The 26936-nt window shown below is 53.0% G+C and overlaps 1 protein-coding gene across 1 annotated transcript in view; it reads right to left on the reverse strand.

Moving 5' to 3' along the window:
* Window positions 1–26936, reverse strand: part of si:dkey-109j17.5 (zinc finger BED domain-containing protein 6) — a 54865-nt gene that overhangs the window by 11013 nt on the left and 16916 nt on the right. Inside the window, exons 4-5 of the mRNA XM_024405687.2 lie at window positions 24051–24609; window positions 23788–23946 (exon numbers count right to left, since the gene is read on the reverse strand). Coding sequence (XP_024261455.2) covers window positions 23788–23946; window positions 24051–24609 — 718 coding nt within the window. The remainder of the gene's footprint in view (window positions 1–23787; window positions 23947–24050; window positions 24610–26936) is intronic.

A 26936-nucleotide genomic window follows, 5' to 3' on the forward strand; every position in this document is an offset into this window, starting at 1 on the left:
GTCTGTCTCTCACCCACCTGTCTGTCTGTCTGTCTCTCACCCACCTGTCTGTCTGTCTCTCACCCACCTGTCTGTCTGTCTGTCTCTCACCCACCTGTCTGCCTGTCTGTCTGTCTCTCACCCACCTGTGTCTGTCTGTCTCTCAACCACCTGTGTCTGTCTGTCTCTCAACCACCTGTGTCTGTCTGTCTGTCTCTAACCCACCTGTCTGTCTGTCGGTCTGTCTCTCACCCACCTGTCTGTCTGTCTGTCTCTCACCCACCTGTGTCTGTCTGTCTGTCTCTAACCCACCTGTCTGTCTGTCGGTCTGTCTCTCACCCACCTGTCTGTCTGTCGGTCTGTCTCTCACCCACCTGTCTGTCTGTCGGTCTGTCTCTCACCCACCTGTCTGTCTGTCTGTCTCTCACCCACCTGTCTGTGCGTGTGTCTGTCTCTCACCCGTCTGTCTGTCTGTCTCTCACCCACCTGTCTGTCTCTCACCCACCTGTCTGTCTGTCTGTCTGTCTCTCAGCCAACTGTCTGTCTGTCTGTCTGTCTCTCACCCACCTGTGTCTGTCTGTCTGTCTCTCACCCACCTGTCTGTGCGTGTGTCTGTCTGTCTGTCTGTCTCTCACCCACCTGTCTGTGTGTCTGTCTGTCTGTGTCTCTCACCCACCTGTCTGTGCGTGTGTCTGTCTGTCTGTCACCCACCTGTGTCTGTCTGTCTCTCAACCACCTGTGTCTGTCTGTCTCTCAACCACCTGTGTCTGTCTGTCTGTCTCTCACCCACCTGTGTCTGTCTGTCTCTCAACCACCTGTGTCTGTCTGTCTCTCACCCACCTGTCTGTGCGTGTGTCTGTCTCTCACCCGTCTGTCTGTCTGTCTCTCACCCACCTGTCTGTCTCTCACCCACCTGTCTGTCTGTCTGTCTGTCTGTCTCTCAGCCAACTGTCTGTCTGTCTGTCTGTCTCTCACCCACCTGTGTCTGTCTGTCTGTCTCTCACCCACCTGTCTGTGCGTGTGTCTGTCTGTCTGTCTGTCTCTCACCCACCTGTCTGTGTGTCTGTCTGTCTGTGTCTCTCACCCACCTGTCTGTGCGTGTGTCTGTCTGTCTGTCTGTGTCTCTCACCTGTCTGTGCGTGTGTCTGTCTGTCTGTCTCTCACCCACCTGTCTGTGCGTGTGTCTGTCTGTCTGTCTCTCACCTGTCTGTGCGTGTGTCTGTCTGTCTGTCTCTCACCTGTCTGTGCGTGTGTCTGTCTGTCTGTCTGTCTCTCACCTGTCTGTGCGTGTGTCTGTCTGTCTGTCTCTCACCTGTCTGTGCGTGTGTCTGTCTGTCTGTCTGTCTGTCTCTCACCTGTCTGTGCGTGTGTCTGTCTGTCTCTCACCTGTCTGTGCGTGTGTCTGTCTGTCTCTCACCTGTCTGTCTCTCACCTGTCTGTGCGTGTGTCTGTCTGTCTCTCACCTGTCTGTGCGTGTGTCTGTCTGTCTCTCACCTGTCTGTGCGTGTGTCTGTCTGTCTCTCACCTGTCTGTGCGTGTGTCTGTCTGTCTCTCACCCACCTGTCTGTGTGTCTGTCTGTCTGTCTCTCACCCACCTGTCTGTGCGTGTGTCTGTCTGTCTGTCTGTGTCTCTCACCTGTCTGTGCGTGTGTCTGTCTGTCTGTCTCTCACCCACCTGTCTGTGCGTGTGTCTGTCTGTCTGTCTCTCACCTGTCTGTGCGTGTGTCTGTCTGTCTGTCTCTCACCTGTCTGTGCGTGTGTCTGTCTGTCTGTCTGTCTCTCACCTGTCTGTGCGTGTGTCTGTCTGTCTGTCTCTCACCTGTCTGTGCGTGTGTCTGTCTGTCTGTCTGTCTGTCTCTCACCTGTCTGTGCGTGTGTCTGTCTGTCTCTCACCTGTCTGTGCGTGTGTCTGTCTGTCTCTCACCTGTCTGTCTCTCACCTGTCTGTGCGTGTGTCTGTCTGTCTCTCACCTGTCTGTGCGTGTGTCTGTCTGTCTCTCACCTGTCTGTGCGTGTGTCTGTCTGTCTCTCACCTGTCTGTGCGTGTGTCTGTCTGTCTCTCACCTGTCTGTGCGTGTGTCTGTCTGTCTGTCTGTCTCTCACCTGTCTGTGCGTGTGTCTGTCTGTCTGTCTGTCTCTCACCTGTCTGTGCGTGTGTCTGTCTGTCTCTCACCTGTCTGTGCGTGTGTCTGTCTGTCTCTCACCTGTCTGTGCGTGTGTCTGTCTGTCTGTCTCTCACCTGTCTGTGCGTGTGTCTGTCTGTCTGTCTCTCACCTGTCTGTGCGTGTGTCTGTCTGTCTCTCACCTGTCTGTGCGTGTGTCTGTCTGTCTCTCACCTGTCTGTCTCTCACCTGTCTGTGCGTGTGTCTGTCTGTCTCTCACCTGTCTGTGCGTGTGTCTGTCTGTCTCTCACCTGTCTGTGCGTGTGTCTGTCTGTCTCTCACCTGTCTGTGCGTGTGTCTGTCTGTCTCTCACCTGTCTGTGCGTGTGTCTGTCTGTCTGTCTGTCTCTCACCTGTCTGTGCGTGTGTCTGTCTGTCTGTCTGTCTCTCACCTGTCTGTGCGTGTGTCTGTCTGTCTCTCACCTGTCTGTGCGTGTGTCTGTCTGTCTCTCACCTGTCTGTGCGTGTGTCTGTCTGTCTGTCTCTCACCTGTCTGTGCGTGTGTCTCTCTGTCTGTCTCTCACCTGTCTGTGCGTGTGTCTGTCTGTCTGTCTCTCACCTGTCTGTGCGTGTGTCTGTCTGTCTGTCTGTGTCTCTCACCTGTCTGTGCGTGTGTCTGTCTGTCTGTCTCTCACCCACCTGTCTGTGCGTGTGTCTGTCTGTCTGTCTCTCACCTGTCTGTGCGTGTGTCTGTCTGTCTCTCACCCACCTGTGTCTGTCTGTCTGTCTCTAACCCACCTGTCTGTCTGTCGGTCTGTCTCTCACCCACCTGTCTGTCTGTCGGTCTGTCTCTCACCCACCTGTCTGTCTGTCGGTCTGTCTCTCACCCACCTGTCTGTCTGTCTGTCTCTCACCCACCTGTCTGTGCGTGTGTCTGTCTCTCACCCGTCTGTCTGTCTGTCTCTCACCCACCTGTCTGTCTCTCACCCACCTGTCTGTCTGTCTGTCTGTCTCTCAGCCAACTGTCTGTCTGTCTGTCTGTCTCTCACCCACCTGTGTCTGTCTGTCTGTCTCTCACCCACCTGTCTGTGCGTGTGTCTGTCTGTCTGTCTCTCACCCACCTGTCTGTGTGTCTGTCTGTCTGTGTCTCTCACCCACCTGTCTGTGCGTGTGTCTGTCTGTCTGTCTGTGTCTCTCACCTGTCTGTGCGTGTGTCTGTCTGTCTGTCTCTCACCCACCTGTCTGTGCGTGTGTCTGTCTGTCTGTCTCTCACCTGTCTGTGCGTGTGTCTGTCTGTCTGTCTCTCACCTGTCTGTGCGTGTGTCTGTCTGTCTGTCTGTCTCTCACCTGTCTGTGCGTGTGTCTGTCTGTCTGTCTCTCACCTGTCTGTGCGTGTGTCTGTCTGTCTGTCTGTCTGTCTCTCACCTGTCTGTGCGTGTGTCTGTCTGTCTCTCACCTGTCTGTGCGTGTGTCTGTCTGTCTCTCACCTGTCTGTCTCTCACCTGTCTGTGCGTGTGTCTGTCTGTCTCTCACCTGTCTGTGCGTGTGTCTGTCTGTCTCTCACCTGTCTGTGCGTGTGTCTGTCTGTCTCTCACCTGTCTGTGCGTGTGTCTGTCTGTCTCTCACCTGTCTGTGCGTGTGTCTGTCTGTCTGTCTCTCACCTGTCTGTGCGTGTGTCTGTCTGTCTGTCTGTCTCTCACCTGTCTGTGCGTGTGTCTGTCTGTCTCTCACCTGTCTGTGCGTGTGTCTGTCTGTCTCTCACCTGTGTGCTGTGCGTGTGTCTGTCTGTCTGTCTCTCACCTGTCTGTGCGTGTGTCTGTCTGTCTGTCTCTCACCTGTCTGTGCGTGTGTCTGTCTGTCTGTCTCTCACCTGTCTGTGCGTGTGTCTGTCTGTCTCTCACCTGTCTGTGCGTGTGTCTGTCTGTCTGTCTCTCACCTGTCTGTGCGTGTGTCTGTCTGTCTGTCTGTCTCACCTGTCTGTGCGTGTGTCTGTCTGTCTCTCACCTGTCTGTGCGTGTGTCTGTCTGTCTGTCTGTCTGTGCGTGTGTCTGTCTGTCTGTCTCTCACCTGTCTGTGCGTGTGTCTGTCTGTCTGTCTCTCACCTGTCTGTGCGTGTGTCTGTCTGTCTCTCACCTGTCTGTGCGTGTGTCTGTTTGTCTGTCTCTCACCTGTCTGTGCGTGTGTCTGTCTGTCTCTCACCTGTCTGTCTCTCACCTGTCTGTGCGTGTGTCTGTCTGTCTCTCACCTGTCTGTGCGTGTGTCTGTCTGTCTCTCACCTGTCTGTGCGTGTGTCTGTCTGTCTGTCTCTCACCTGTCTGTCTCTCACCTGTCTGTGCGTGTGTCTGTCTCTCACCTGTCTGTGCGTGTGTCTGTCTCTCACCTGTCTGTGCGTGTGTCTGTCTGTCTGTCTGTGCGTGTGTCTGTCTGTCTGTCTCTCACCTGTCTGTGCGTGTGTCTGTCTGTCTGTCTCTCACCTGTCTGTGCGTGTGTCTGTCTGTCTGTCTCTCACCTGTCTGTGCGTGTGTCTGTCTGTCTGTCTCACCTGTCTGTGCGTGTGTCTGTCTGTCTCTCACCTGTCTGTGCGTGTGTCTGTCTGTCTCTCACCTGTCTGTGCGTGTGTCTGTCTGTCTGTCTCTCACCTGTCTGTGCGTGTGTCTGTCTGTCTGTCTCACCTGTCTGTGCGTGTGTCTGTCTGTCTGTCTCTCACCTGTCTGTGCGTGTGTCTGTCTGTCTGTCTCTCACCTGTCTGTGCGTGTGTCTGTCTGTCTGTCTCACCTGTCTGTGCGTGTGTCTGTCTGTCTGTCTCACCTGTCTGTGCGTGTGTCTGTCTGTCTGTCTCTCACCTGTCTGTGCGTGTGTCTGTCTGTCACACCTGTCTCTCACCTGTCTGTGCGTGTCTGTCTGTCTGTCTCTCACCTGTCTGTGCGTGTGTCTGTCTGTCTCTCACCTGTCTGTGCGTGTGTCTGTCTGTCTCTCACCTGTCTGTGCGTGTGTCTGTCTGTCTCTCACCTGTCTGTGCGTGTGTCTGTCTGTCTCTCACCTGTCTGTGTGTGTGTCTGTCTGTCTCTCACCTGTCTGTGCGTGTGTCTGTCTGTCTCTCACCTGTCTGTGCGTGTGTCTGTCTGTCTCTCACCTGTCTGTGCGTGTGTCTGTCTGTCTCTCACCTGTCTGTGCGTGTGTCTGTCTGTCTCTCACCTGTCTGTGCGTGTGTCTGTCTGTCTCTCACCTGTCTGTGTGTCTGTCTGTCTGTCTCTCACCTGTCTGTGCGTGTGTCTGTCTGTCTCTCACCTGTCTGTGCGTGTGTCTGTCTGTCTCTCACCTGTCTGTGCGTGTGTCTGTCTGTCTCTCACCTGTCTGTGCGTGTGTCTGTCTGTCTCTCACCTGTCTGTGCGTGTGTCTGTCTGTCTCTCACCTGTCTGTGCGTGTGTCTGTCTGTCTCTCACCTGTCTGTGCGTGTGTCTGTCTGTCTCTCACCTGTCTGTGCGTGTGTCTGTCTGTCTCTCACCTGTCTGTGCGTGTGTCTGTCTGTCTCTCACCTGTCTGTGCGTGTGTCTGTCTGTCTCTCACCTGTCTGTGCGTGTGTCTGTCTGTCTCTCACCTGTCTGTGCGTGTGTCTGTCTGTCTGTCTCTCACCTGTCTGTGCGTGTGTCTGTCTGTCTGTCTCTCACCTGTCTGTGCGTGTGTCTGTCTGTCTGTCTCACCTGTCTGTGCGTGTGTCTGTCTGTCTCTCACCTGTCTGTGCGTGTGTCTGTCTGTCTGTCTCTCACCTGTCTGTGCGTGTGTCTGTCTGTCTGTCTCTCACCTGTCTGTGCGTGTGTCTGTCTGTCTGTCTCTCACCTGTCTGTGCGTGTGTCTGTCTGTCTGTCTCTCACCTGTCTGTGCGTGTGTCTGTCTGTCTGTCTCTCACCTGTCTGTGCGTGTGTCTGTCTGTCTGTCTCTCACCTGTCTGTGCGTGTGTCTGTCTGTCTGTCTCTCACCTGTCTGTGCGTGTGTCTGTCTGTCTGTCTCTCACCTGTCTGTCTCTCACCTGTCTGTGCTGTCTGTCTCTCACCTGTCTGTGCGTGTGTCTGTCTGTCTCTCACCTGTCTGTGCGTGTGTCTGTCTGTCTCTCACCTGTCTGTGCGTGTGTCTGTCTGTCTCTCACCTGTCTGTGCGTGTGTCTGTCTGTCTCTCACCTGTCTGTGCGTGTGTCTGTCTGTCTCTCACCTGTCTGTGCGTGTGTCTGTCTGTCTCTCACCTGTCTGTGCGTGTGTCTGTCTGTCTCTCACCTGTCTGTGCGTGTGTCTGTCTGTCTCTCACCTGTCTGTGCGTGTGTCTGTCTGTCTCTCACCTGTCTGTGCGTGTGTCTGTCTGTCTGTCTCTCACCTGTCTGTGCGTGTGTCTGTCTGTCTGTCTCTCACCTGTCTGTGCGTGTGTCTGTCTGTCTGTCTCTCACCTGTCTGTGCGTGTGTCTGTCTGTCTGTCTCTCACCTGTCTGTGCGTGTGTCTGTCTGTCTGTCTCTCACCTGTCTGTGCGTGTGTCTGTCTGTCTGTCTCTCACCTGTCTGTGCGTGTGTCTGTCTGTCTGTCTCTCACCTGTCTGTGCGTGTGTCTGTCTGTCTGTCTCTCACCTGTCTGTGCGTGTGTCTGTCTGTCTGTCTCTCACCTGTCTGTGCGTGTGTCTGTCTGTCTCTCACCTGTCTGTGCGTGTGTCTGTCTGTCTCTCACCTGTCTGTGCGTGTGTCTGTCTGTCTGTCTCTCACCTGTCTGTGCGTGTGTCTGTCTGTCTGTCTCTCACCTGTCTGTGCGTGTCTGTCTGTCTGTCTCTCACCTGTCTGTGCGTGTGTCTGTCTGTCTGTCTCTCACCTGTCTGTGCGTGTGTCTGTCTGTCTGTCTCTCACCTGTCTGTGCGGTGTCTGTCTGTCTGTCTCTCACCTGTCTGTGCTGTCACCTGTCTGTGCGTGTGTGTCTGTCTCTCACCTGTCTGTGCGTGTGTCTGTCTCTCACCTGTCTGTGCGTGTGTCTGTCTGTCTCTCACCTGTCTGTGCGTGTGTCTGTCTGTCTGTCTGTCTCACCTGTCTGTGCGTGTGTCTGTCTGTCTGTCTCTCACCTGTCTGTGCGTGTGTCTGTCTGTCTGTCTCTCACCTGTCTGTGCGTGTGTCTGTCTGTCTCTCACCTGTCTGTGCGTGTGTCTGTCTGTCTGTCTCTCACCTGTCTGTGCGTGTGTCTGTCTGTCTCTCACCTGTCTGTGCGTGTGTCTGTCTGTCTCTCACCTGTCTGTGCGTGTGTCTGTCTGTCTGTCTCTCACCTGTCTGTGCGTGTGTCTGTCTGTCTGTCTCTCACCTGTCTGTGCGTGTGTCTGTCTGTCTGTCTCTCACCTGTCTGTGCGTGTGTCTGTCTGTCTGTCTCTCACCTGTCTGTGCGTGTGTCTGTCTGTCTGTCTCTCACCTGTCTGTGCGTGTGTCTGTCTGTCTGTCTCTCACCTGTCTGTGCGTGTGTCTGTCTGTCTCTCACCTGTCTGTGCGTGTGTCTGTCTGTCTGTCTCTCACCTGTCTGTGCGTGTGTCTGTCTGTCTGTCTCTCACCTGTCTGTGCGTGTGTCTGTCTGTCTGTCTCTCACCTGTCTGTGCGTGTGTCTGTCTGTCTCTCACCTGTCTGTGTGTCTGTCTGTCTGTCTGTGCTGTGTGTCTCTCACCTGTCTGTGCGTGTGTCTGTCTGTCTCCACCTGTCTGTGCGTGTGTCTGTCTGTCTCTCACCTGTCTGTGCGTGTGTCTGTCTGTCTGTCTCTCACCTGTCTGTGCGTGTGTCTGTCTCTCTCTCACCTGTCTGTGCGTGTGTCTGTCTCTCACCTGTCTGTGCGTGTGTCTGTCTGTCTGTCTGTGCGTGTGTCTGTCTGTCTGTCTCTCACCTGTCTGTGCGTGTGTCTGTCTGTCTGTCTCACCTGTCTGTGCGTGTGTCTGTCTGTCTCTCACCTGTCTGTGCGTGTGTCTGTCTGTCTGTCTCTCACCTGTCTGTGCGTGTGTCTGTCTGTCTCTCACCTGTCTGTGCGTGTGTCTGTCTGTCTGTCTCTCACCTGTCTGTGCGTGTGTCTGTCTGTCTGTCTCTCACCTGTCTGTGCGTGTGTCTGTCTGTCTGTCTCTCACCTGTCTGTGCGTGTGTCTGTCTGTCTGTCTCTCACCTGTCTGTGCGTGTGTCTGTCTGTCTGTCTCTCACCTGTCTGTGCGTGTGTCTGTCTGTCTGTCTCTCACCTGTCTGTGCGTGTGTCTGTCTGTCTGTCTCTCACCTGTCTGTGCGTGTGTCTGTCTGTCTCTCACCTGTCTGTGCGTGTGTCTGTCTGTCTCTCACCTGTCTGTGCGTGTGTCTGTCTGTCTGTCTCTCACCTGTCTGTGCGTGTGTCTGTCTGTCTGTCTCTCACCTGTCTGTGCGTGTGTCTGTCTGTCTGTCTCTCACCTGTCTGTGCGTGTGTCTGTCTGTCTGTCTCTCACCTGTCTGTGCGTGTGTCTGTCTGTCTCTCACCTGTCTGTGCGTGTGTCTGTCTGTCTCTCACCTGTCTGTGCGTGTGTCTGTCTGTCTCTCACCTGTCTGTCTGTCTGTCTCTCACCTGTCTGTGCGTGTGTCTGTCTGTCTCTCACCTGTCTGTGCGTGTGTCTGTCTGTCTCTCACACCTGTCTGTGCGTGTGTCTGTCTGTCTCTCACCTGTCTGTGCGTGTGTCTGTCTGTCTCTCACCTGTCTGTGCGTGTGTCTGTCTGTCTGTCTCTCACCTGTCTGTGCGTGTGTCTGTCTGTCTCTCACCTGTCTGTGCGTGTGTCTGTCTGTCTCTCACCTGTCTGTGCGTGTGTCTGTCTGTCTCTCACCTGTCTGTGCGTGTGTCTGTCTGTCTCTCACCTGTCTGTGCGTGTGTCTGTCTGTCTCTCACCTGTCTGTGCGTGTGTCTGTCTGTCTCTCACCTGTCTGTGCGTGTGTCTGTCTGTCTCTCACCTGTCTGTGCGTGTGTCTGTCTGTCTCTCACCTGTCTGTGCGTGTGTCTGTCTGTCTCTCACCTGTCTGTGCGTGTGTCTGTCTGTCTGTCTCTCACCTGTCTGTGCGTGTGTCTGTCTGTCTCTCACCTGTCTGTGCGTGTGTCTGTCTGTCTGTCTCACCTGTCCTGTCTGTCTGCGTCTGTCTGTCTGTCTGTCTCTCACCTGTCTGTGCGTGTGTGTCTGTCTGTCTGTCTGTGTCTGTCACCTGTCTGTGCGTGTGTCTGTCTGTCTCTCACCTGTCTGTGCGTGTGTCTGTCTGTCTCTCACCTGTCTGTGCGTGTGTCTGTCTGTCTCTCACCTGTCTGTGCGTGTGTCTGTCTGTCTCTCACCTGTCTGTGCGTGTGTCTGTCTGTCTCTCACCTGTCTGTGCGTGTGTCTGTCTGTCTCTCACCTGTCTGTGCGTGTGTCTGTCTGTCTCTCACCTGTCTGTGCGTGTGTCTGTCTGTCTGTCTCACCTGTCTGTGCGTGTGTCTGTCTGTCTCTCACCTGTCTGTGCGTGTGTCTGTCTGTCTCTCACCTGTCTGTGCGTGTGTCTGTCTGTCTCTCACCTGTCTGTGCGTGTGTCTGTCTGTCTCTCACCTGTCTGTGCGTGTGTCTGTCTGTCTCTCTCACCTGTCTGTGCGTGTGTCTGTCTGTCTCTCACCTGTCTGTGCGTGTGTCTGTCTGTCTCTCACCTGTCTGTGCGTGTGTCTGTCTGTCTCTCTCACCTGTCTGTCTGTCTGTCTGTCTCTGTCTGTCTGTCTGTCTGTCTCTCACCTGTCTGTGCGTGTGTCTGTCTGTCTCTCACCTGTCTGTGCGTGTGTCTGTCTGTCTCTCACCTGTCTGTGCGTGTGTCTGTCTGTCTGTCTGTCTGTCTCTCACCTGTCTGTGCGTGTGTCTGTCTGTCTGTCTCTCACCTGTCTGTGCGTGTGTCTGTCTGTCTGTCTCTCACTGTCTGTCTGTCTGTCTGTCTCTCACCTGTCTGTGCGTGTGTCTGTCTGTCTCTCACCTGTCTGTGCGTGTGTCTGTCTGTCTCTCACCTGTCTGTGCGTGTGTCTGTCTGTCTCTCACCTGTCTGTGCGTGTGTCTGTCTGTCTCTCACCTGTCTGTGCGTGTGTCTGTCTGTCTCTCACCTGTCTGTGCGTGTGTCTGTCTGTCTGTCTCTCACCTGTCTGTCTGTCTGTCTGTCTCTCACCTGTCTGTGCGTGTGTCTGTCTGTCTCTCACCTGTCTGTGCGTGTGTCTGTCTGTCTCTCACCTGTCTGTGCGTGTGTCTGTCTGTCTCTCACCTGTCTGTGCGTGTGTCTGTCTGTCTCTCACCTGTCTGTGTCTGTCTGTCTCTCACCTGTCTGTCTGTCTGTCTGTCTCTCACCTGTCTGTGCGTGTGTCTGTCTGTCTCTCACCTGTCTGTGCGTGTGTCTGTCTGTCTCTCACCTGTCTGTGCGTGTGTCTGTCTGTCTCTCACCTGTCTGTGCGTGTGTCTGTCTGTCTCTCACCTGTCTGTGCGTGTGTCTGTCTGTCTCTCACCTGTCTGTGCTGTGTCTGTCTGTCTGTCTCTCACCTGTCTGTGCGTGTGTCTGTCTGTCTCTCACCTGTCTGTGCGTGTGTCTGTCTGTCTGTCTCTCACCTGTCTGTGCGGTGTCTGTCTGTCTGTCTCTCACCTGTCTGTGCGTGTGTCTGTCTGTCTCTCACCTGTCTGTGCGTGTGTCTGTCTGTCTCTCACCTGTCTGTGCATGTGTCTGTCTGTCTCTCACCTGTCTGTGCGTGTGTCTGTCTGTCTCTCACCTGTCTGTGCGTGTGTCTGTCTGTCTCTCACCTGTCTGTGCGTGTGTCTGTCTGTCTGTCTGTGCGTGTGTCTGTCTGTCTCTCACCTGTCTGTGCGTGTGTCTGTCTGTCTCTCACCTGTCTGTGCGTGTGTCTGTCTGTCTGTCTCTCACCTGTCTGTGCTGTCTGTCTGTCTGTCTCTCACCTGTCTGTGCGTGTGTCTGTCTGTCTGTCTCACCTGTCTGTGCGTGTGTCTGTCTGTCTGTCTCTCTCACCTGTCTGTGCGTGTGTCTGTCTGTCTGTCTCTCACCTGTCTGTGCGTGTGTCTGTCTGTCTCTCACCTGTCTGTGCGTGTGTCTGTCTGTCTCTCACCTGTCTGTGCGTGTGTCTGTCTGTCTCTCACCTGTCTGTGCGTGTGTCTGTCTGTCTGTCTCTCACCTGTCTGTGCGTGTGTCTGTCTGTCTCTCACCTGTCTGTGCGTGTGTCTGTCTGTCTCTCACCTGTCTGTGCGTGTGTCTGTCTGTCTGTCTGTGCTGTGTCTGTCTGTCTCTCACCTGTCTGTGCGTGTGTCTGTCTGTCTCTCACCTGTCTGTGTGTCTGTCTGTCTCTCACCTGTCTGTGCGTGTGTCTGTCTGTCTCTCACCTGTCTGTGCGTGTGTCTGTCTGTCTCTCACCTGTCTGTGCGTGTGTCTGTCTGTCTCTCACCTGTCTGTGCGTGTGTCTGTCTGTCTCTCACCTGTCTGTGCGTGTGTCTGTCTGTCTCTCACCTGTCTGTGCGTGTGTCTGTCTGTCTCTCACCTGTCTGTGCGTGTGTCTGTCTGTCTCTCACCTGTCTGTGCGTGTGTCTGTCTGTCTCTCACCTGTCTGTGCGTGTGTCTGTCTGTCTCTCACCTGTCTGTGCGTGTGTCTGTCTGTCTCTCACCTGTCTGTGTCTGTGTCTCTCACCTGTCTGTCTGTCTGTCTCTCACCTGTCTGTGCGTGTGTCTGTCTGTCTGTCTCTCACCTGTCTGTGCGTGTGTCTGTCTGTGTCTGTCTGTCTGTCTGTCTCTCACCTGTCTGTGCGTGTGTCTGTCTGTCTCTCACCTGTCTGTGCGTGTGTCTGTCTGTCTCTCACCTGTCTGTGCGTGTGTCTGTCTGTCTCTCACCTGTCTGTGCGTGTGTCTGTCTGTCTCTCACCTGTCTGTGCGTGTGTCTGTCTGTCTGTCTCTCACCTGTCTGTGCGTGTGTCTGTCTGTCTGTGCGTGTGTCTGTCTGTCTCACCTGTCTGTGCGTGTGTCTGTCTGTCTCTCACCTGTCTGTGCGTGTGTCTGTCTGTCTCTCACCTGTCTGTGCGTGTGTCTGTCTGTCTCTCACCTGTCTGTGCGTGTGTCTGTCTGTCTCTCACCTGTCTGTGCGTGTGTCTGTCTGTCTCTCACCTGTCTGTGCGTGTGTCTGTCTGTCTGTCTGTGCGTGTGTCACCTGTCTGTGCGTGTGTCTGTCTGTCTGTCTCACCTGTCTGTGCGTGTGTCTGTCTGTCTGTCTCTCACCTGTCTGTGCGTGTGTCTGTCTGTCTGTCTCTCACCTGTCTGTGCGTGTGTCTGTCTGTCTCTCACCTGTCTGTGCGTGTGTCTGTCTGTCTGTCTCACCTGTCTGTGCGTGTGTCTGTCTGTCTCTCACCTGTCTGTGCGTGTGTCTGTCTGTCTCTCACCTGTCTGTGCGTGTGTCTGTCTGTCTCTCACCTGTCTGTGCGTGTGTCTGTCTCTGTCTCTCACCTGTCTGTGCGTGTGTCTGTCTGTCTCTCACCTGTCTGTGCGTGTGTCTGTCTGTCTGTCTCTCACCTGTCTGTGCGTGTGTCTGTCTGTCTCTCACCTGTCTGTGCGTGTGTCTGTCTGTCTCTCACCTGTCTGTGCGTGTGTCTGTCTGTCTGTCTCTCACCTGTCTGTGCGTGTGTCTGTCTCTCACCTGTCTGTGCGTGTGTCTGTCTGTCTGTCTCTCACCTGTCTGTGCGTGTGTCTGTCTGTCTGTCTGTCTCTCACCTGTCTGTGCGTGTGTCTGTCTGTCTCTCACCTGTCTGTGCGTGTGTCTGTCTGTCTCTCACCTGTGCGTGTGTCTGTCTGTCTGTCTCTCACCTGTCTGTGCGTGTGTCTGTCTGTCTGTCTCTCACCTGTCTGTGCGTGTGTCTGTCTGTCTCTCACCTGTCTGTGCGTGTGTCTGTCTGTCTGTCTCTCACCTGTCTGTGCGTGTGTCTGTCTGTCTCTCACCTGTCTGTGCGTGTGTCTGTCTGTCTGTCTCTCACCTGTCTGTGCGTGTGTCTGTCTGTCTCTCACCTGTCTGTGCGTGTGTCTGTCTGTCTGTCTCTCACCTGTCTGTGCTCTGTGTCTGTCTGTCTGTCTGTCTCTCACCTGTCTGTGCGTGTGTCTGTCTGTCTCACCTGTCTGTGCGTGTGTCTGTCTGTCTGTCTGTCTGTGTCTGTCTGTCTGTCTCTCACCTGTCTGTGCGTGTGTCTGTCTGTCTGTCTCACCTGTCTGTGCGTGTGTCTGTCTGTCTGTCTCTCACCTGTCTGTGCGTGTGTCTGTCTGTCTGTCTCTCACCTGTCTGTGCGTGTGTCTGTCTGTCTCTCACCTGTCTGTGCGTGTGTCTGTCTGTCTCTCACCTGTCTGTGCGTGTGTCTGTCTGTCTGTCTCACCTGTCTGTGCGTGTGTCTGTCTGTCTCTCACCTGTCTGTGCGTGTGTCTGTCTGTCTGTCTCTCACCTGTCTGTGCGTGTGTCTGTCTGTCTGTCTCTCACCTGTCTGTGCGTGTGTCTGTCTGTCTGTCTCTCACCTGTCTGTGCGTGTGTCTGTCTGTCTGTCTCTCACCTGTCTGTGCGTGTGTCTGTCTGTCTGTCTCTCACCTGTCTGTGCGTGTGTCTGTCTGTCTGTCTCTCACCTGTCTGTGTGTCTGTCTGTCTGTCTCTCACCTGTCTGTGCGTGTGTCTGTCTGTCTCTCACCTGTCTGTGCGTGTGTCTGTCTGTCTCTCACCTGTCTGTGCGTGTGTCTGTCTGTCTCTCACCTGTCTGTGCGTGTGTCTGTCTGTCTCTCACCTGTCTGTGCGTGTGTCTGTCTGTCTCTCACCTGTCTGTGCGTGGTCTGTCTGTCTGTCTCTCACCTGTCTGTGCGTGTGTCTGTCTGTCTCTCACCTGTCTGTGCGTGTGTCTGTCTGTCTGTCTCACCTGTCTGTGCGTGTGTCTGTCTGTCTCTCACCTGTCTGTGCGTGTGTCTGTCTGTCTCTCACCTGTCTGTGCGTGTCTGTCTGTCTGTCTCTGTCTGTCTCTCACCTGTCTGTGCGTGTGTCTGTCTGTCTCTCACCTGTCTGTGCGTGTGTCTGTCTGTCTCTCACCTGTCTGTGCGTGTGTCTGTCTGTCTCTCACCTGTCTGTGCGTGTGTCTGTCTGTCTCTCACCTGTCTGTGCGTGTGTCTGTCTGTCTCTCACCTGTCTGTGCGTGTGTCTGTCTGTCTCTCACCTGTCTGTGCGTGTGTCTGTCTGTCTCTCACCTGTCTGTGCGTGTGTCTGTCTGTCTCTCACCTGTCTGTGCGTGTGTCTGTCTGTCTCTCACCTGTCTGTGCGTGTGTCTGTCTGTCTCTCACCTGTCTGTGCGTGTGTGTCTGTCTGTCTCTCACCTGTCTGTGCGTGTGTCTGTCTGTCTGTCTCTCACCTGTCTGTGCGTGTCTGTCTGTCTGTCTGTCTGTCTCACCTGTCTGTGCGTGTGTCTGTCTGTCTGTCTCTCACCTGTCTGTGCGTGTGTCTGTCTGTCTCTCACCTGTCTGTGCGTGTGTCTGTCTGTCTGTCTCTCACCTGTCTGTGCGTGTGTCTGTCTGTCTGTCTCTCACCTGTCTGTGCGTGTGTCTGTCTGTCTGTCTCTCACCTGTCTGTGCGTGTGTCTGTCTGTCTGTCTCTCACCTGTCTGTGCGTGTGTCTGTCTGTCTGTCTCTCACCTGTCTGTGCGTGTGTCTGTCTGTCTGTCTCTCACCTGTCTGTGCGTGTGTCTGTCTGTCTGTCTCTCACCTGTCTGTGCGTGTGTCTGTCTGTCTGTCTCTCACCTGTCTGTGTCTGTGTGTCTGTCTGTCTCTCACCTGTCTGTGCGTGTGTCTGTCTGTCTCTCACCTGTCTGTGCGTGTGTCTGTCTGTCTCTCACCTGTCTGTGCGTGTGTCTGTCTGTCTCTCACCTGTCTGTGCGTGTGTCTGTCTGTCTCTCACCTGTCTGTGCGTGTGTCTGTCTGTCTCTCACCTGTCTGTGCGTGTGTCTGTCTGTCTCTCACCTGTCTGTGCGTGTGTCTGTCTGTCTCTCACCTGTCTGTGCGTGTGTCTGTCTGTCTCTCACCTGTCTGTGCGTGTGTCTGTCTGTCTCTCACCTGTCTGTGCGTGTGTCTGTCTGTCTGTCTCACCTGTCTGTGCGTGTGTCTGTCTGTCTGTCTCTCACCTGTCTGTGCGTGTGTCTGTCTGTCTGTCTCTCACCTGTCTGTGCGTGTGTCTGTCTGTCTGTCTCTCACCTGTCTGTGCGTGTGTCTGTCTGTCTGTCTCTCACCTGTCTGTGCGTGTGTCTGTCTGTCTGTCTCTCACCTGTCTGTGCGTGTGTCTGTCTGTCTGTCTCTCACCTGTCTGTGCGTGTGTCTGTCTGTCTGTCTCTCACCTGTCTGTGCGTGTGTCTGTCTGTCTGTCTCTCACCTGTCTGTGCGTGTGTCTGTCTGTCTGTCTCTCACCTGTCTGTGCGTGTGTCTGTCTGTCTGTCTCTCACCTGTCTGTGCGTGTGTCTGTCTGTCTGTCTCTCACCTGTCTGTGCGTGTGTCTGTCTGTCTGTCTCTCACCTGTCTGTGCGTGTGTCTGTCTGTCTGTCTCTCACCTGTCTGTGCGTGTGTCTGTCTGTCTGTCTCTCACCTGTCTGTGCGTGTCTGTCTGTCTGTCTCTCACCTGTCTGTGCGTGTGTCTGTCTGTCTGTCTCTCACCTGTCTGTGCGTGTGTCTGTCTGTCTGTCTCTCACCTGTCTGTCTCTCACCTGTCTGTGCGTGTGTCTGTCTGTCTCACCTGTCTGTGCGTGTGTCTGTCTGTCTCACCTGTCTGTGCGTGTGTCTGTCTGTCTCTCACCTGTCTGTGCGTGTGTCTGTCTGTCTGTCTGTCTCTCACCTGTCTGTGCGTGTGTCTGTCTGTCTGTCTCTCACCTGTCTGTGCGTGTGTCTGTCTGTCTGTCTCACCTGTCTGTGCGTGTGTCTGTCTGTCTCTCACCTGTCTGTGCGTGTGTCTGTCTGTCTGTCTCTCACCTGTCTGTGCGTGTGTCTGTCTGTCTCTCACCTGTCTGTGCGTGTGTCTGTCTGTCTCTCACCTGTCTGTGCGTGTGTCTGTCTGTCTGTCTCTCACCTGTCTGTGCGTGTGTCTGTCTGTCTGTCTCTCACCTGTCTGTGCGTGTGTCTGTCTGTCTGTCTCTCACCTGTCTGTGCGTGTGTCTGTCTGTCTCTCACCTGTCTGTGCGTGTGTCTGTCTGTCTGTCTCTCACCTGTCTGTGCGTGTGTCTGTCTGTCTGTCTCTCACCTGTCTGTGCGTGTGTCTGTCTGTCTCTCACCTGTCTGTGCGTGTGTCTGTCTGTCTGTCTCTCACCTGTCTGTGCGTGTGTCTGTCTGTCTGTCTCTCACCTGTCTGTGCGTGTGTCTGTCTGTCTGTCTCTCACCTGTCTGTGCGTGTGTCTGTCTCTCACCTGTCTGTGCGTGTGTCTGTCTGTCTGTCTCTCACCTGTCTGTGCGTGTGTCTGTCTGTCTGTCTCTCACCTGTCTGTGCGTGTGTCTGTCTGTCTCTCACCTGTCTGTGCGTGTGTCTGTCTGTCTGTCTCTCACCTGTCTGTGCGTGTGTCTGTCTGTCTGTCCTGTCTGTGCGTGTGTCTGTCTCTCTCTCACCTGTCTGTGCGTGTGTCTGTCTGTCTCTCACCTGTCTGTGCGTGTGTCTGTCTGTCTGTCTGTCTCTCACCTGTCTGTGCGTGTGTCTGTCTGTCTCTCACCTGTCTGTGCGTGTGTCTGTCTGTCTGTCTGTGCGTGTGTCTGTCTGTCTGTCTCTCACCTGTCTGTGCGTGTGTCTGTCTGTCTCTCACCTGTCTGTGCGTGTGTCTGTCTGTCTGTCTCTCACCTGTCTGTGCGTGTGTCTGTCTGTCTGTCTCTCACCTGTCTGTGCGTGTGTCTGTCTGTCTGTCTCACCTGTCTGTGCGTGTGTCTGTCTGTCTGTCTCTCACCTGTCTGTGCGTGTGTCTGTCTGTCTGTCTCTCACCTGTCTGTGCGTGTGTCTGTCTGTCTGTCTCTCACCTGTCTGTGCGTGTGTCTGTCTGTCTGTCTCTCACCTGTCTGTGCGTGTGTCTGTCTGTCTCTCACCTGTCTGTGCGTGTGTCTGTCTGTCTCTCACCTGTCTGTGCGTGTGTCTGTCTGTCTGTCTCTCACCTGTCTGTGCGTGTGTCTGTCTGTCTGTCTCTCACCTGTCTGTGCGTGTGTCTGTCTGTCTGTCTCTCACCTGTCTGTGCGTGTGTCTGTCTGTCTGTCTCTCACCTGTCTGTGCGTGTGTCTGTCTGTCTCTCTCACCTGTCTGTGCGTGTGTCTGTCTGTCTCTCACCTGTCTGTGCGTGTGTCTGTCTGTCTCTCACCTGTCTGTGCGTGTGTCTGTCTGTCTGTCTCTCACCTGTCTGTGCGTGTGTCTGTCTGTCTCTCACCTGTCTGTGCGTGTGTCTGTCTGTCTCTCACCTGTCTGTGCGTGTGTCTGTCTGTCTCTCACCTGTCTGTGCGTGTGTCTGTCTGTCTCTCACCTGTCTGTGCGTGTGTCTGTCTGTCTCTCACCTGTCTGTGCGTGTGTCTGTCTGTCTGTCTCTCACCTGTCTGTGCGTGTGTCTGTCTGTCTCTCACCTGTCTGTGCGTGTGTCTGTCTGTCTCTCACCTGTCTGTGCGTGTGTCTGTCTGTCTCTCACCTGTCTGTGCGTGTGTCTGTCTGTCTCTCACCTGTCTGTGCGTGTGTCTGTCTGTCTCTCACCTGTCTGTGCGTGTGTCTGTCTCTCACCTGTCTGTGCGTGTGTCTGTCTGTCTCTCACCTGTCTGTGCGTGTGTCTGTCTGTCTGTCTCTCACCTGTCTGTCTGTCTGTCTGTCTCACCTGTCTGTGCGTGTGTCTGTCTGTCTCTCACCTGTCTGTGCGTGTGTCTGTCTGTCTCTCACCTGTCTGTGCGTGTGTCTGTCTGTCTCTCACCTGTCTGTGCATGTGTCTGTCTGTCTCTCACCTGTCTGTGCGTGTGTCTGTCTGTCTCTCACCTGTCTGTGCGTGTGTCTGTCTGTCTCTCACCTGTCTGTGCGTGTGTCTGTCTGTCTGTCTCTCACCTGTCTGTCTGTCTGTCTCTCACCTGTCTGTCTGTCTGTCTGTCTCTCCCTGTCTGTGCGTGTGTCTGTCTGTCTCTCACCTGTCTGTGCGTGTGTCTGTCTGTCTCTCACCTGTCTGTGCGTGTGTCTGTCTGTCTCTCACCTGTCTGTCTGTCTGTCTCTCACCTGTCTGTGCGTGTGTCTGTCTGTCTCTCACCTGTCTGTGCGTGTGTCTGTCTGTCTGTCTCTCACCTGTCTGTCTGTCTGTCTCTCACCTGTCTGTGCGTGTGTCTGTCTGTCTCTCACCTGTCTGTGCGTGTGTCTGTCTGTCTCTCACCTGTCTGTGCGTGTGTCTGTCTGTCTCTCACCTGTCTGTGCGTGTGTCTGTCTGTCTCTCACCTGTCTGTGCGTGTGTCTGTCTGTCTCTCACCTGTCTGTGCGTGTGTCTGTCTGTCTCTCACCTGTCTGTCTGTCTGTCTGTCTGTCTGTCTGTCTGTCTCTCCTGTCTGTGCGTGTGTCTGTCTGTCTCTCACCTGTCTGTGCGTGTGTCTGTCTGTCTCTCACCTGTCTGTGCATGTGTCTGTCTGTCTCTCACCTGTCTGTGCGTGTGTCTGTCTGTCTCTCACCTGTCTGTGCGTGTGTCTGTCTGTCTCTCACCTGTCTGTGCGTGTGTCTGTCTGTCTCTCACCTGTCTGTGCGTGTGTCTGTCTGTCTCTCACCTGTCTGTGCGTGTGTCTGTCTGTCTCTCACCTGTCTGTGCGTGTGTCTGTCTGTCTCTCACCTGTCTGTGCGTGTGTCTGTCTGTCTCTCACCTGTCTGTGCGTGTGTCTGTCTGTCTCTCACCTGTCTGTGCGTGTGTCTGTCTGTCTCTCACCTGTCTGTGCGTGTGTCTGTCTGTCTCTCACCTGTCTGTGCGTGTGTCTGTCTGTCTCTCACCTGTCTGTGCGTGTGTCTGTCTGTCTCTCACCTGTCTGTGCGTGTGTCTGTCTGTCTCTCACCTGTCTGTGCGTGTGTCTGTCTGTCTCTCACCTGTCTGTGCGTGTGTCTGTCTGTCTCTCACCTGTCTGTGCGTGTGTCTGTCTGTCTCTCACCTGTCTGTGCGTGTGTCTGTCTGTCTCTCACCTGTCTGTGCGTGTGTCTGTCTGTCTCTCACCTGTCTGTGTCTGTGTGTCTGTCTGTCTGTCTCTCACCTGTCTGTGCGTGTGTCTGTCTGTCTCTCACCTGTCTGTGCGTGTGTCTGTCTGTCTCTCACCTGTCTGTGCGTGTGTCTGTCTGTCTCTCACCTGTCTGTGCGTGTGTCTGTCTGTCTCTCACCTGTCTGTGCGTGTGTCTGTCTGTCTGTCTCTCACCTGTCTGTGCGTGTGTCTGTCTGTCTCTCACCTGTCTGTGCGTGTGTCTGTCTGTCTGTCTCTCACCTGTCTGTGCGTGTGTCTGTCTGTCTGTCTCTCACCTGTCTGTGTCTGTCTGTCTGTCTCACCTGTCTGTGCTGTCTGTCTGTCTCACCTGTCTGTGCGTGTGTCTGTCTGTCTGTCTCTCACCTGTCTGTGCGTGTGTCTGTCTGTCTGTCTCTCACCTGTCTGTGCGTGTGTCTGTCTGTCTCTCACCTGTCTGTGCGTGTGTCTGTCTGTCTCTCACCTGTCTGTGCGTGTGTCTGTCTGTCTCTCACCTGTCTGTGCGTGTGTCTGTCTGTCTCTCACCTGTCTGTGCGTGTGTCTGTCTGTCTCTCACCTGTCTGTGCGTGTGTCTGTCTGTCTCTCACCTGTCTGTGCGTGTGTCTGTCTGTCTCTCACCTGTCTGTGCGTGTGTCTGTCTGTCTGTCTCTCACCTGTCTGTGCTGTGTCTGTCTGTCTCTCACCTGTCTGTGCGTGTGTCTGTCTGTCTCTCACCTGTCTGTGCGTGTGTCTGTCTGTCTCTCACCTGTCTGTGCGTGTGTCTGTCTGTCTCTCACCTGTCTGTGCGTGTGTCTGTCTGTCTCTCACCTGTCTGTCTGTGTCTGTGCGTGTGTCTGTCTGTCTCTCACCTGTCTGTGCGTGTGTCTGTCTGTCTCTCACCTGTCTGTGCGTGTGTCTGTCTGTCTCTCACCTGTCTGTGCGTGTGTCTGTCTGTCTCTCACCTGTCTGTGCGTGTGTCTGTCTGTCTCTCACCTGTCTGTGCGTGTGTCTGTCTGTCTCTCACCTGTCTGTGCGTGTGTCTGTCTGTCTGTCTCACCTGTCTGTGCGTGTGTCTGTCTGTCTGTCTCTCACCTGTCTGTGCGTGTGTCTGTCTGTCTCTCACCTGTCTGTGCGTGTGTCTGTCTGTCTCTCACCTGTCTGTGCGTGTGTCTGTCTGTCTGTCTGTGCTCACCTGTCTGTCGTGTGTCTGTCTGTCTCTCACCTGTCTGTGCGTGTGTCTGTCTGTCTGTCTCTCACCTGTCTGTGCGTGTGTCTGTCTGTCTCTCACCTGTCTGTGCGTGTGTCTGTCTGTCTCTCACCTGTCTGTGCATGTGTCTGTCTGTCTCTCACCTGTCTGTGCGTGTGTCTGTCTGTCTCTCACCTGTCTGTGCGTGTGTCTGTCTGTCTCTCACCTGTCTGTGCGTGTGTCTGTCTGTCTGTCTCTCACCTGTCTGTGCGTGTGTCTGTCTGTCTCTCACCTGTCTGTGCGTGTGTCTGTCTGTCTGTCTCACCTGTCTGTGCGTGTGTCTGTCTGTCTCTCACCTGTCTGTGCGTGTGTCTGTCTGTCTGTCTGTCTCACCTGTCTGTGCGTGTGTCTGTCTGTCTCTCACCTGTCTGTGCGTGTGTCTGTCTGTCTCTCACCTGTCTGTGCGTGTGTCTGTCTGTCTCTCACCTGTCTGTGCGTGTGTCTGTCTGTCTCTCACCTGTCTGTGCGTGTGTCTGTCTGTCTGTCTCACCTGTCTGTGCATGTGTCTGTCTGTCTCTCACCTGTCTGTGCGTGTGTCTGTCTGTCTCTCACCTGTCTGTGCGTGTGTCTGTCTGTCTGTCTCTCTCACCTGTCTGTCTGTGTCTGTCTGTCTCACCTGTCTGTGCGTGTGTCTGTCTGTCTCTCACCTGTCTGTGCGTGTGTCTGTCTGTCTGTCTCTCACCTGTCTGTGCTGTGTCTGTCTGTCTCTCACCTGTCTGTGCGTGTGTCTGTCTGTCTCTCACCTGTCTGTGCGTGTGTCTGTCTGTCTCTCTCACCTGTCTGTGCGTGTGTCTGTCTGTCTCTCACCTGTCTGTGCGTGTGTCTGTCTGTCTCTCACCTGTCTGTGCGTGTGTCTGTCTGTCTCACCTGTCTGTGCGTGTGTCTGTCTGTCTCTCTCACCTGTCTGTGCGTGTGTCTGTCTGTCTCTCACCTGTCTGTGCGTGTGTCTGTCTGTCTCTCACCTGTCTGTGCGTGTGTCTGTCTGTCTCTCACCTGTCTGTGCGTGTGTCTGTCTGTCTCTCACCTGTCTGTGCGTGTGTCTGTCTGTCTCTCACCTGTCTGTGCGTGTGTCTGTCTGTCTCTCACCTGTCTGTGCGTGTGTCTGTCTGTCTCTCACCTGTCTGTGCGTGTGTCTGTCTGTCTCTCACCTGTCTGTGCGTGTGTCTGTCTGTCTCTCACCTGTCTGTGCGTGTGTCTGTCTGTCTGTCTCTCACCTGTCTGTGCGTGTGTCTGTCTGTCTGTCTCTCACCTGTCTGTGCGTGTGTCTGTCTGTCTCTCACCTGTCTGTGCGTGTGTCTGTCTGTCTGTCTCACCTGTCTGTGCGTGTGTCTGTCTGTCTGTCTCTCACCTGTCTGTGCGTGTGTCTGTCTGTCTGTCTCTCACCTGTCTGTGCGTGTGTCTGTCTGTCTGTCTCACCTGTCTGTGCGTGTGTCTGTCTGTCTGTCTCTCACCTGTCTGTGCGTGTGTCTGTCTGTCTGTCTCTCACCTGTCTGTGCGTGTGTCTGTCTGTCTGTCTCTCACCTGTCTGTGCGTGTGTCTGTCTGTCTGTCTCTCACCTGTCTGTGCGTGTGTCTGTCTGTCTGTCTCTCACCTGTCTGTGCGTGTGTCTGTCTGTCTGTCTCACCTGTCTGTGCGTGTGTCTGTCTGTCTGTCTCACCTGTCTGTGCGTGTGTCTGTCTGTCTGTCTCTCTCACCTGTCTGTGCGTGTGTCTGTCTGTCTCTCACCTGTCTGTGCGTGTGTCTGTCTGTCTCTCACCTGTCTGTGCGTGTGTCTGTCTGTCTGTCTCTCACCTGTCTGTGCGTGTGTCTGTCTGTCTGTCTCTCACCTGTCTGTGCGTGTGTCTGTCTGTCTGTCTCACCTGTCTGTGCGTGTGTCTGTCTGTCTCTCACCTGTCTGTGCGTGTGTCTGTCTGTCTCTCACCTGTCTGTGCGTGTGTCTGTCTGTCTCTCACCTGTCTGTGCGTGTGTCTGTCTGTCTCTCACCTGTCTGTGCGTGTGTCTGTCTGTCTCTCACCTGTCTGTGCGTGTGTCTGTCTGTCTCTCACCTGTCTGTGCGTGTGTCTGTCTGTCTCTCACCTGTCTGTGCGTGTGTCTGTCTGTCTCTCACCTGTCTGTGCGTGTGTCTGTCTGTCTCTCACCTGTCTGTGCGTGTGTCTGTCTGTCTCTCACCTGTCTGTGCGTGTGTCTGTCTGTCTCTCACCTGTCTGTGCGTGTGTCTGTCTGTCTGTCTCTCACCTGTCTGTGCGTGTGTCTGTCTGTCTGTCTCTCACCTGTCTGTGCGTGTGTCTGTCTGTCTGTCTCTCACCTGTCTGTGCGTGTGTCTGTCTGTCTGTCTCTCACCTGTCTGTGCGTGTGTCTGTCTGTCTGTCTCTCACCTGTCTGTGCGTGTGTCTGTCTGTCTGTCTCTCACCTGTCTGTGCGTGTGTCTGTCTGTCTGTCTCTCACCTGTCTGTGCGTGTGTCTGTCTGTCTCTCACCTGTCTGTGCGTGTGTCTGTCTGTCTCTCACCTGTCTGTGCGTGTGTCTGTCTGTCTGTCTCTCACCTGTCTGTGCGTGTGTCTGTCTGTCTGTCTCTCACCTGTCTGTGCGTGTGTCTCTGTCTGTCTGTCTCTCACCTGTCTGTGCGTGTGTCTGTCTGTCTGTCTCTCACCTGTCTGTGCGTGTGTCTGTCTGTCTGTCTCTCACCTGTCTGTGCGTGTGTCTGTCTGTCTGTCTCTCACCTGTCTGTGCGTGTGTCTGTCTGTCTGTCTCTCACCTGTCTGTGCGTGTGTCTGTCTGTCTGTCTCTCACCTGTCTGTGCGTGTGTCTGTCTGTCTGTCTCTCACCTGTCTGTGCGTGTGTCTGTCTGTCTGTCTCTCACCTGTCTGTGCGTGTGTCTGTCTGTCTGTCTCCTGTCCTGTCTGTGCGTGTGTCTGTCTGTCTGTCTCTCACCTGTCTGTGCGTGTGTCTGTCTGTCTCTCACCTGTCTGTGCGTGTGTCTGTCTGTCTCTCACCTGTCTGTGCGTGTGTCTGTCTGTCTCTCACCTGTCTGTGCGTGTGTCTGTCTGTCTCTCACCTGTCTGTGCGTGTGTCTGTCTGTCTGTCTCACCTGTCTGTGCGTGTGTCTGTCTGTCTCTCACCTGTCTGTGCGTGTGTCTGTCTGTCTCTCACCTGTCTGTGCGTGTGTCTGTCTGTCTCTCACCTGTCTGTGCGTGTGTCTGTCTGTCTCTCACCTGTCTGTGCGTGTGTCTGTCTGTCTCTCACCTGTCTGTGCGTGTGCACCATGTCCCAGGCCTCAGTAAAGGGTTCCAGTGTGTCTGTCAGTTCTCTGAGCAGCGCCACCTCCTGGCCACTTAGCACCAGGTCAGCCCGGTCAGACACATCCTCCAAGAACTCTGCTGAGTCCAGAAGACCACGCAACACCTGGAGGAGAGGAGAATGGAATCAAAAGAGCATTGTTATAATTTACACTTTTAAACCAGAAGGCTGTTCTATGTTGTAACTAGACTATATTAAGTCCTTCTTACCTTGAGTTGTACGGCCCAGTCTCGCTCTCCATCCCTGCTGCTCCCCGCCCCCCCCAACCCCCCTCCCAACAGGCCCACCAGTTTGTCGTGTGGCACGGCGGAGGTGACATAGTTATAGAAGGATGAGGCTTTAGCCAGGGTGGAGGAGAGGAGAGGAGAGGAGGAGAGCAGTCCATCTCTCACACACTGACCCAGAGAACAACAGAAACAGTCTATCCTGCCAGACCCCAGACCTCCCTCCCACCAGTCCTCCTGTTCTACCGCTCCTTCCCTCTCTCCTCCTTCATCCCCACTCTCCTCCTCTTCCTCGTCGGCATCATCTCCCGGGTTGCCGTGGATACAGAACCCTGGTAGGCGGCATGAGGGGTGAGTTTCAGCGGGAAATGGGTCAGCCACGACACGGAACGCTCGGCCCGAAACGCCGTGCGCCACACACACCTCCTCGAACTCTGCTAGCACGCGATTGGCCGAGAGCCCACCAACCAGAGGCAGGCAGGCCAGCAGGGCGGAACGCATTTGCCAATCAGACGACAGGAAGTGGCAGGTCACCCCCAGGTACCTGCAGGACGGGTAGGAGGACACAGCGATGTCATAATGAACAACTCTAGATGACGGCATGCTATTCCCATAAACTAGTGCACTATATAGGAAATAGGGTGTCATAAACTAGTGCACTATATAGGAAATAGGGTGTCATTAACTAGTGCACTATATAGGAAATAGGGTGTCATAAACTAGTGCACTATATAGGAAATAGGGTGTCATTAACTAGTGCACTATATAGGAAATAGGGTGTCAATATAGGAAATAGGGTGTCATTAACTAGTGCACTATATAGGAAATAGGGTGTCATTAACTAGTGCACTATATAGGAAATAGGGTGTCATTAACTAGTGCACTATATAGGAAATAGGGTGTCATTAACTAGTGCACTATATAGGAAATAGGGTGTCATTAACTAGTGCACTATATAGGAAATAGGGTGTCATTAACTAGTGCACTATATAGGAAATAGGGTGTCATTAACTAGTGCACTATATAGGAAATAGGGTGTCATTAACTAGTGCACTATATATAATAGGAAATAGGGTGTCATTAAAATAGTGTCACTATATAGGAAATAGGGTGTCATTAACTAGTGCACTATATAGGAAATAGGGTGTCATTAACTAGTGCACTATATAGGAAATAGGGTGTCATTAACTAGTGCACTAGTGCTAGTGCACTATATAGGAAATAGGGTGTCATTAACTAGTGCACTATATAGGAAATAGGGTGTCATTAACTAGTGCACTATATAGTGAAATAGGAAATAGGGTGTCATTAACTAGTGCACTATATAGGAAATAGGGTGTCATTAACTAGTGCACTATATAGGAAATAGGGTGTCATTAACTAGTGCACTATATAGGAAATAGGGTGTCATTAACTAGTGCACTATATAGGAAATAGGGTGTCATTAACTAGTGCACTATATAGGAAATAGGGTGTCATTAACTAGTGCACTATATAGGAAATAGGGTGTCATTAACTAGTGCACTATATAGGAAATAGTGTCATTAACTAGTGCACTATATAGGAAATAGGGTGTCATTAACTAGTGCACTATATAGGAAATAGGGTGTCATTAACTAGTGCACTATATAGGAAATAGGGTGTCATTAACTAGTGCACTATATAGGAAATAGGGTGTCATTAACTAGTGCACTATATAGGAAATAGGGTGTCATTAACTAGTGCACTATATAGGAAATAGGGTGTCATTAACTAGTGCACTATATAGGAAATAGGGTGTCATTAACTAGTGCACTATATAGGAAATAGGGTGTCATTAACTAGTGCACTATATAGGAAATAGGGTGTCATTAACTAGTGCACTATAAATAGGAAATAGGGTGTCATTAACTAGTGCACTATATAGGAAATAGGGTGTCATTAACTAGTGCACTATATAGGAAATAGGGTGTCATTAACTAGTGCACTATATAGGAAATAGGGTGTCATTAACTAGTGCACTATATAGGAAATAGGGTGTCATTAACTAGTGCACTATATAGGAAATAGGGTGTCATTAACTAGTGCACAATATAGGAAATAGGGTGTCATTAACTAGTGCACTATATAGGAAATAGGGTGTCATTAACTAGTGCACTATATAGGAAATAGGGTGTCATTAACTAGTGCACTATATAGGAAATAGGGTGTCATTAACTAGTGCACTATATAGGAAATAGGGTGTCATAACTATAGGAAATAGGGTGTCATTAACTAGTGCACTATATAGGAAATAGGGTGTCATTAACTAGTGCACTATATAGGAAATAGGGTGTCATTAACTAGTGCACTATATAGGAAATAGGGTGTCATTAACTAGTGCACTATATAGGAAATAGGGTGTCATTAACTAGTGCACAATATAGGAAATAGGGTGTCATTAACTAGTGCACAATATAGGAAATAGGGTGTCATTAACTAGTGCACTATATAGGAAATAGGGTGTCATTAACTAGTGCACTATATAGGAAATAGGGTGTCATTAACTAGTGCACAATATAGGAAATAGGGTGTCATTAACTAGTGCACAATATAGGAAATAGGGTGTCATTAACTAGTGCACAATATAGGAAATAGGGTGTCATTAACTAGTGCACCATATAGGAAATAGGGTGTCATTAACTAGTGCACTATATAGGAAATAGGGTGTCATTAACTAGTGCACTATATAGGAAATAGGGTGTCATTAACTAGTGCACTATATAGGAAATAGGGTGTCATTAACTAGTGCACTATATAGGAAATAGGGTGTCATTAACTAGTGCACTATAAATAGGAAATAGGGAAATAGGGTGTCATTAACTAGTGCACTATATAGGAAATAGGTGTCAT

The sequence above is a fragment of the Oncorhynchus tshawytscha genome, linkage group LG16 (assembly GCF_018296145.1).
Source record: "Oncorhynchus tshawytscha isolate Ot180627B linkage group LG16, Otsh_v2.0, whole genome shotgun sequence".
NCBI classification, from domain to species: Eukaryota; Metazoa; Chordata; class Actinopteri; order Salmoniformes; family Salmonidae; genus Oncorhynchus; species Oncorhynchus tshawytscha.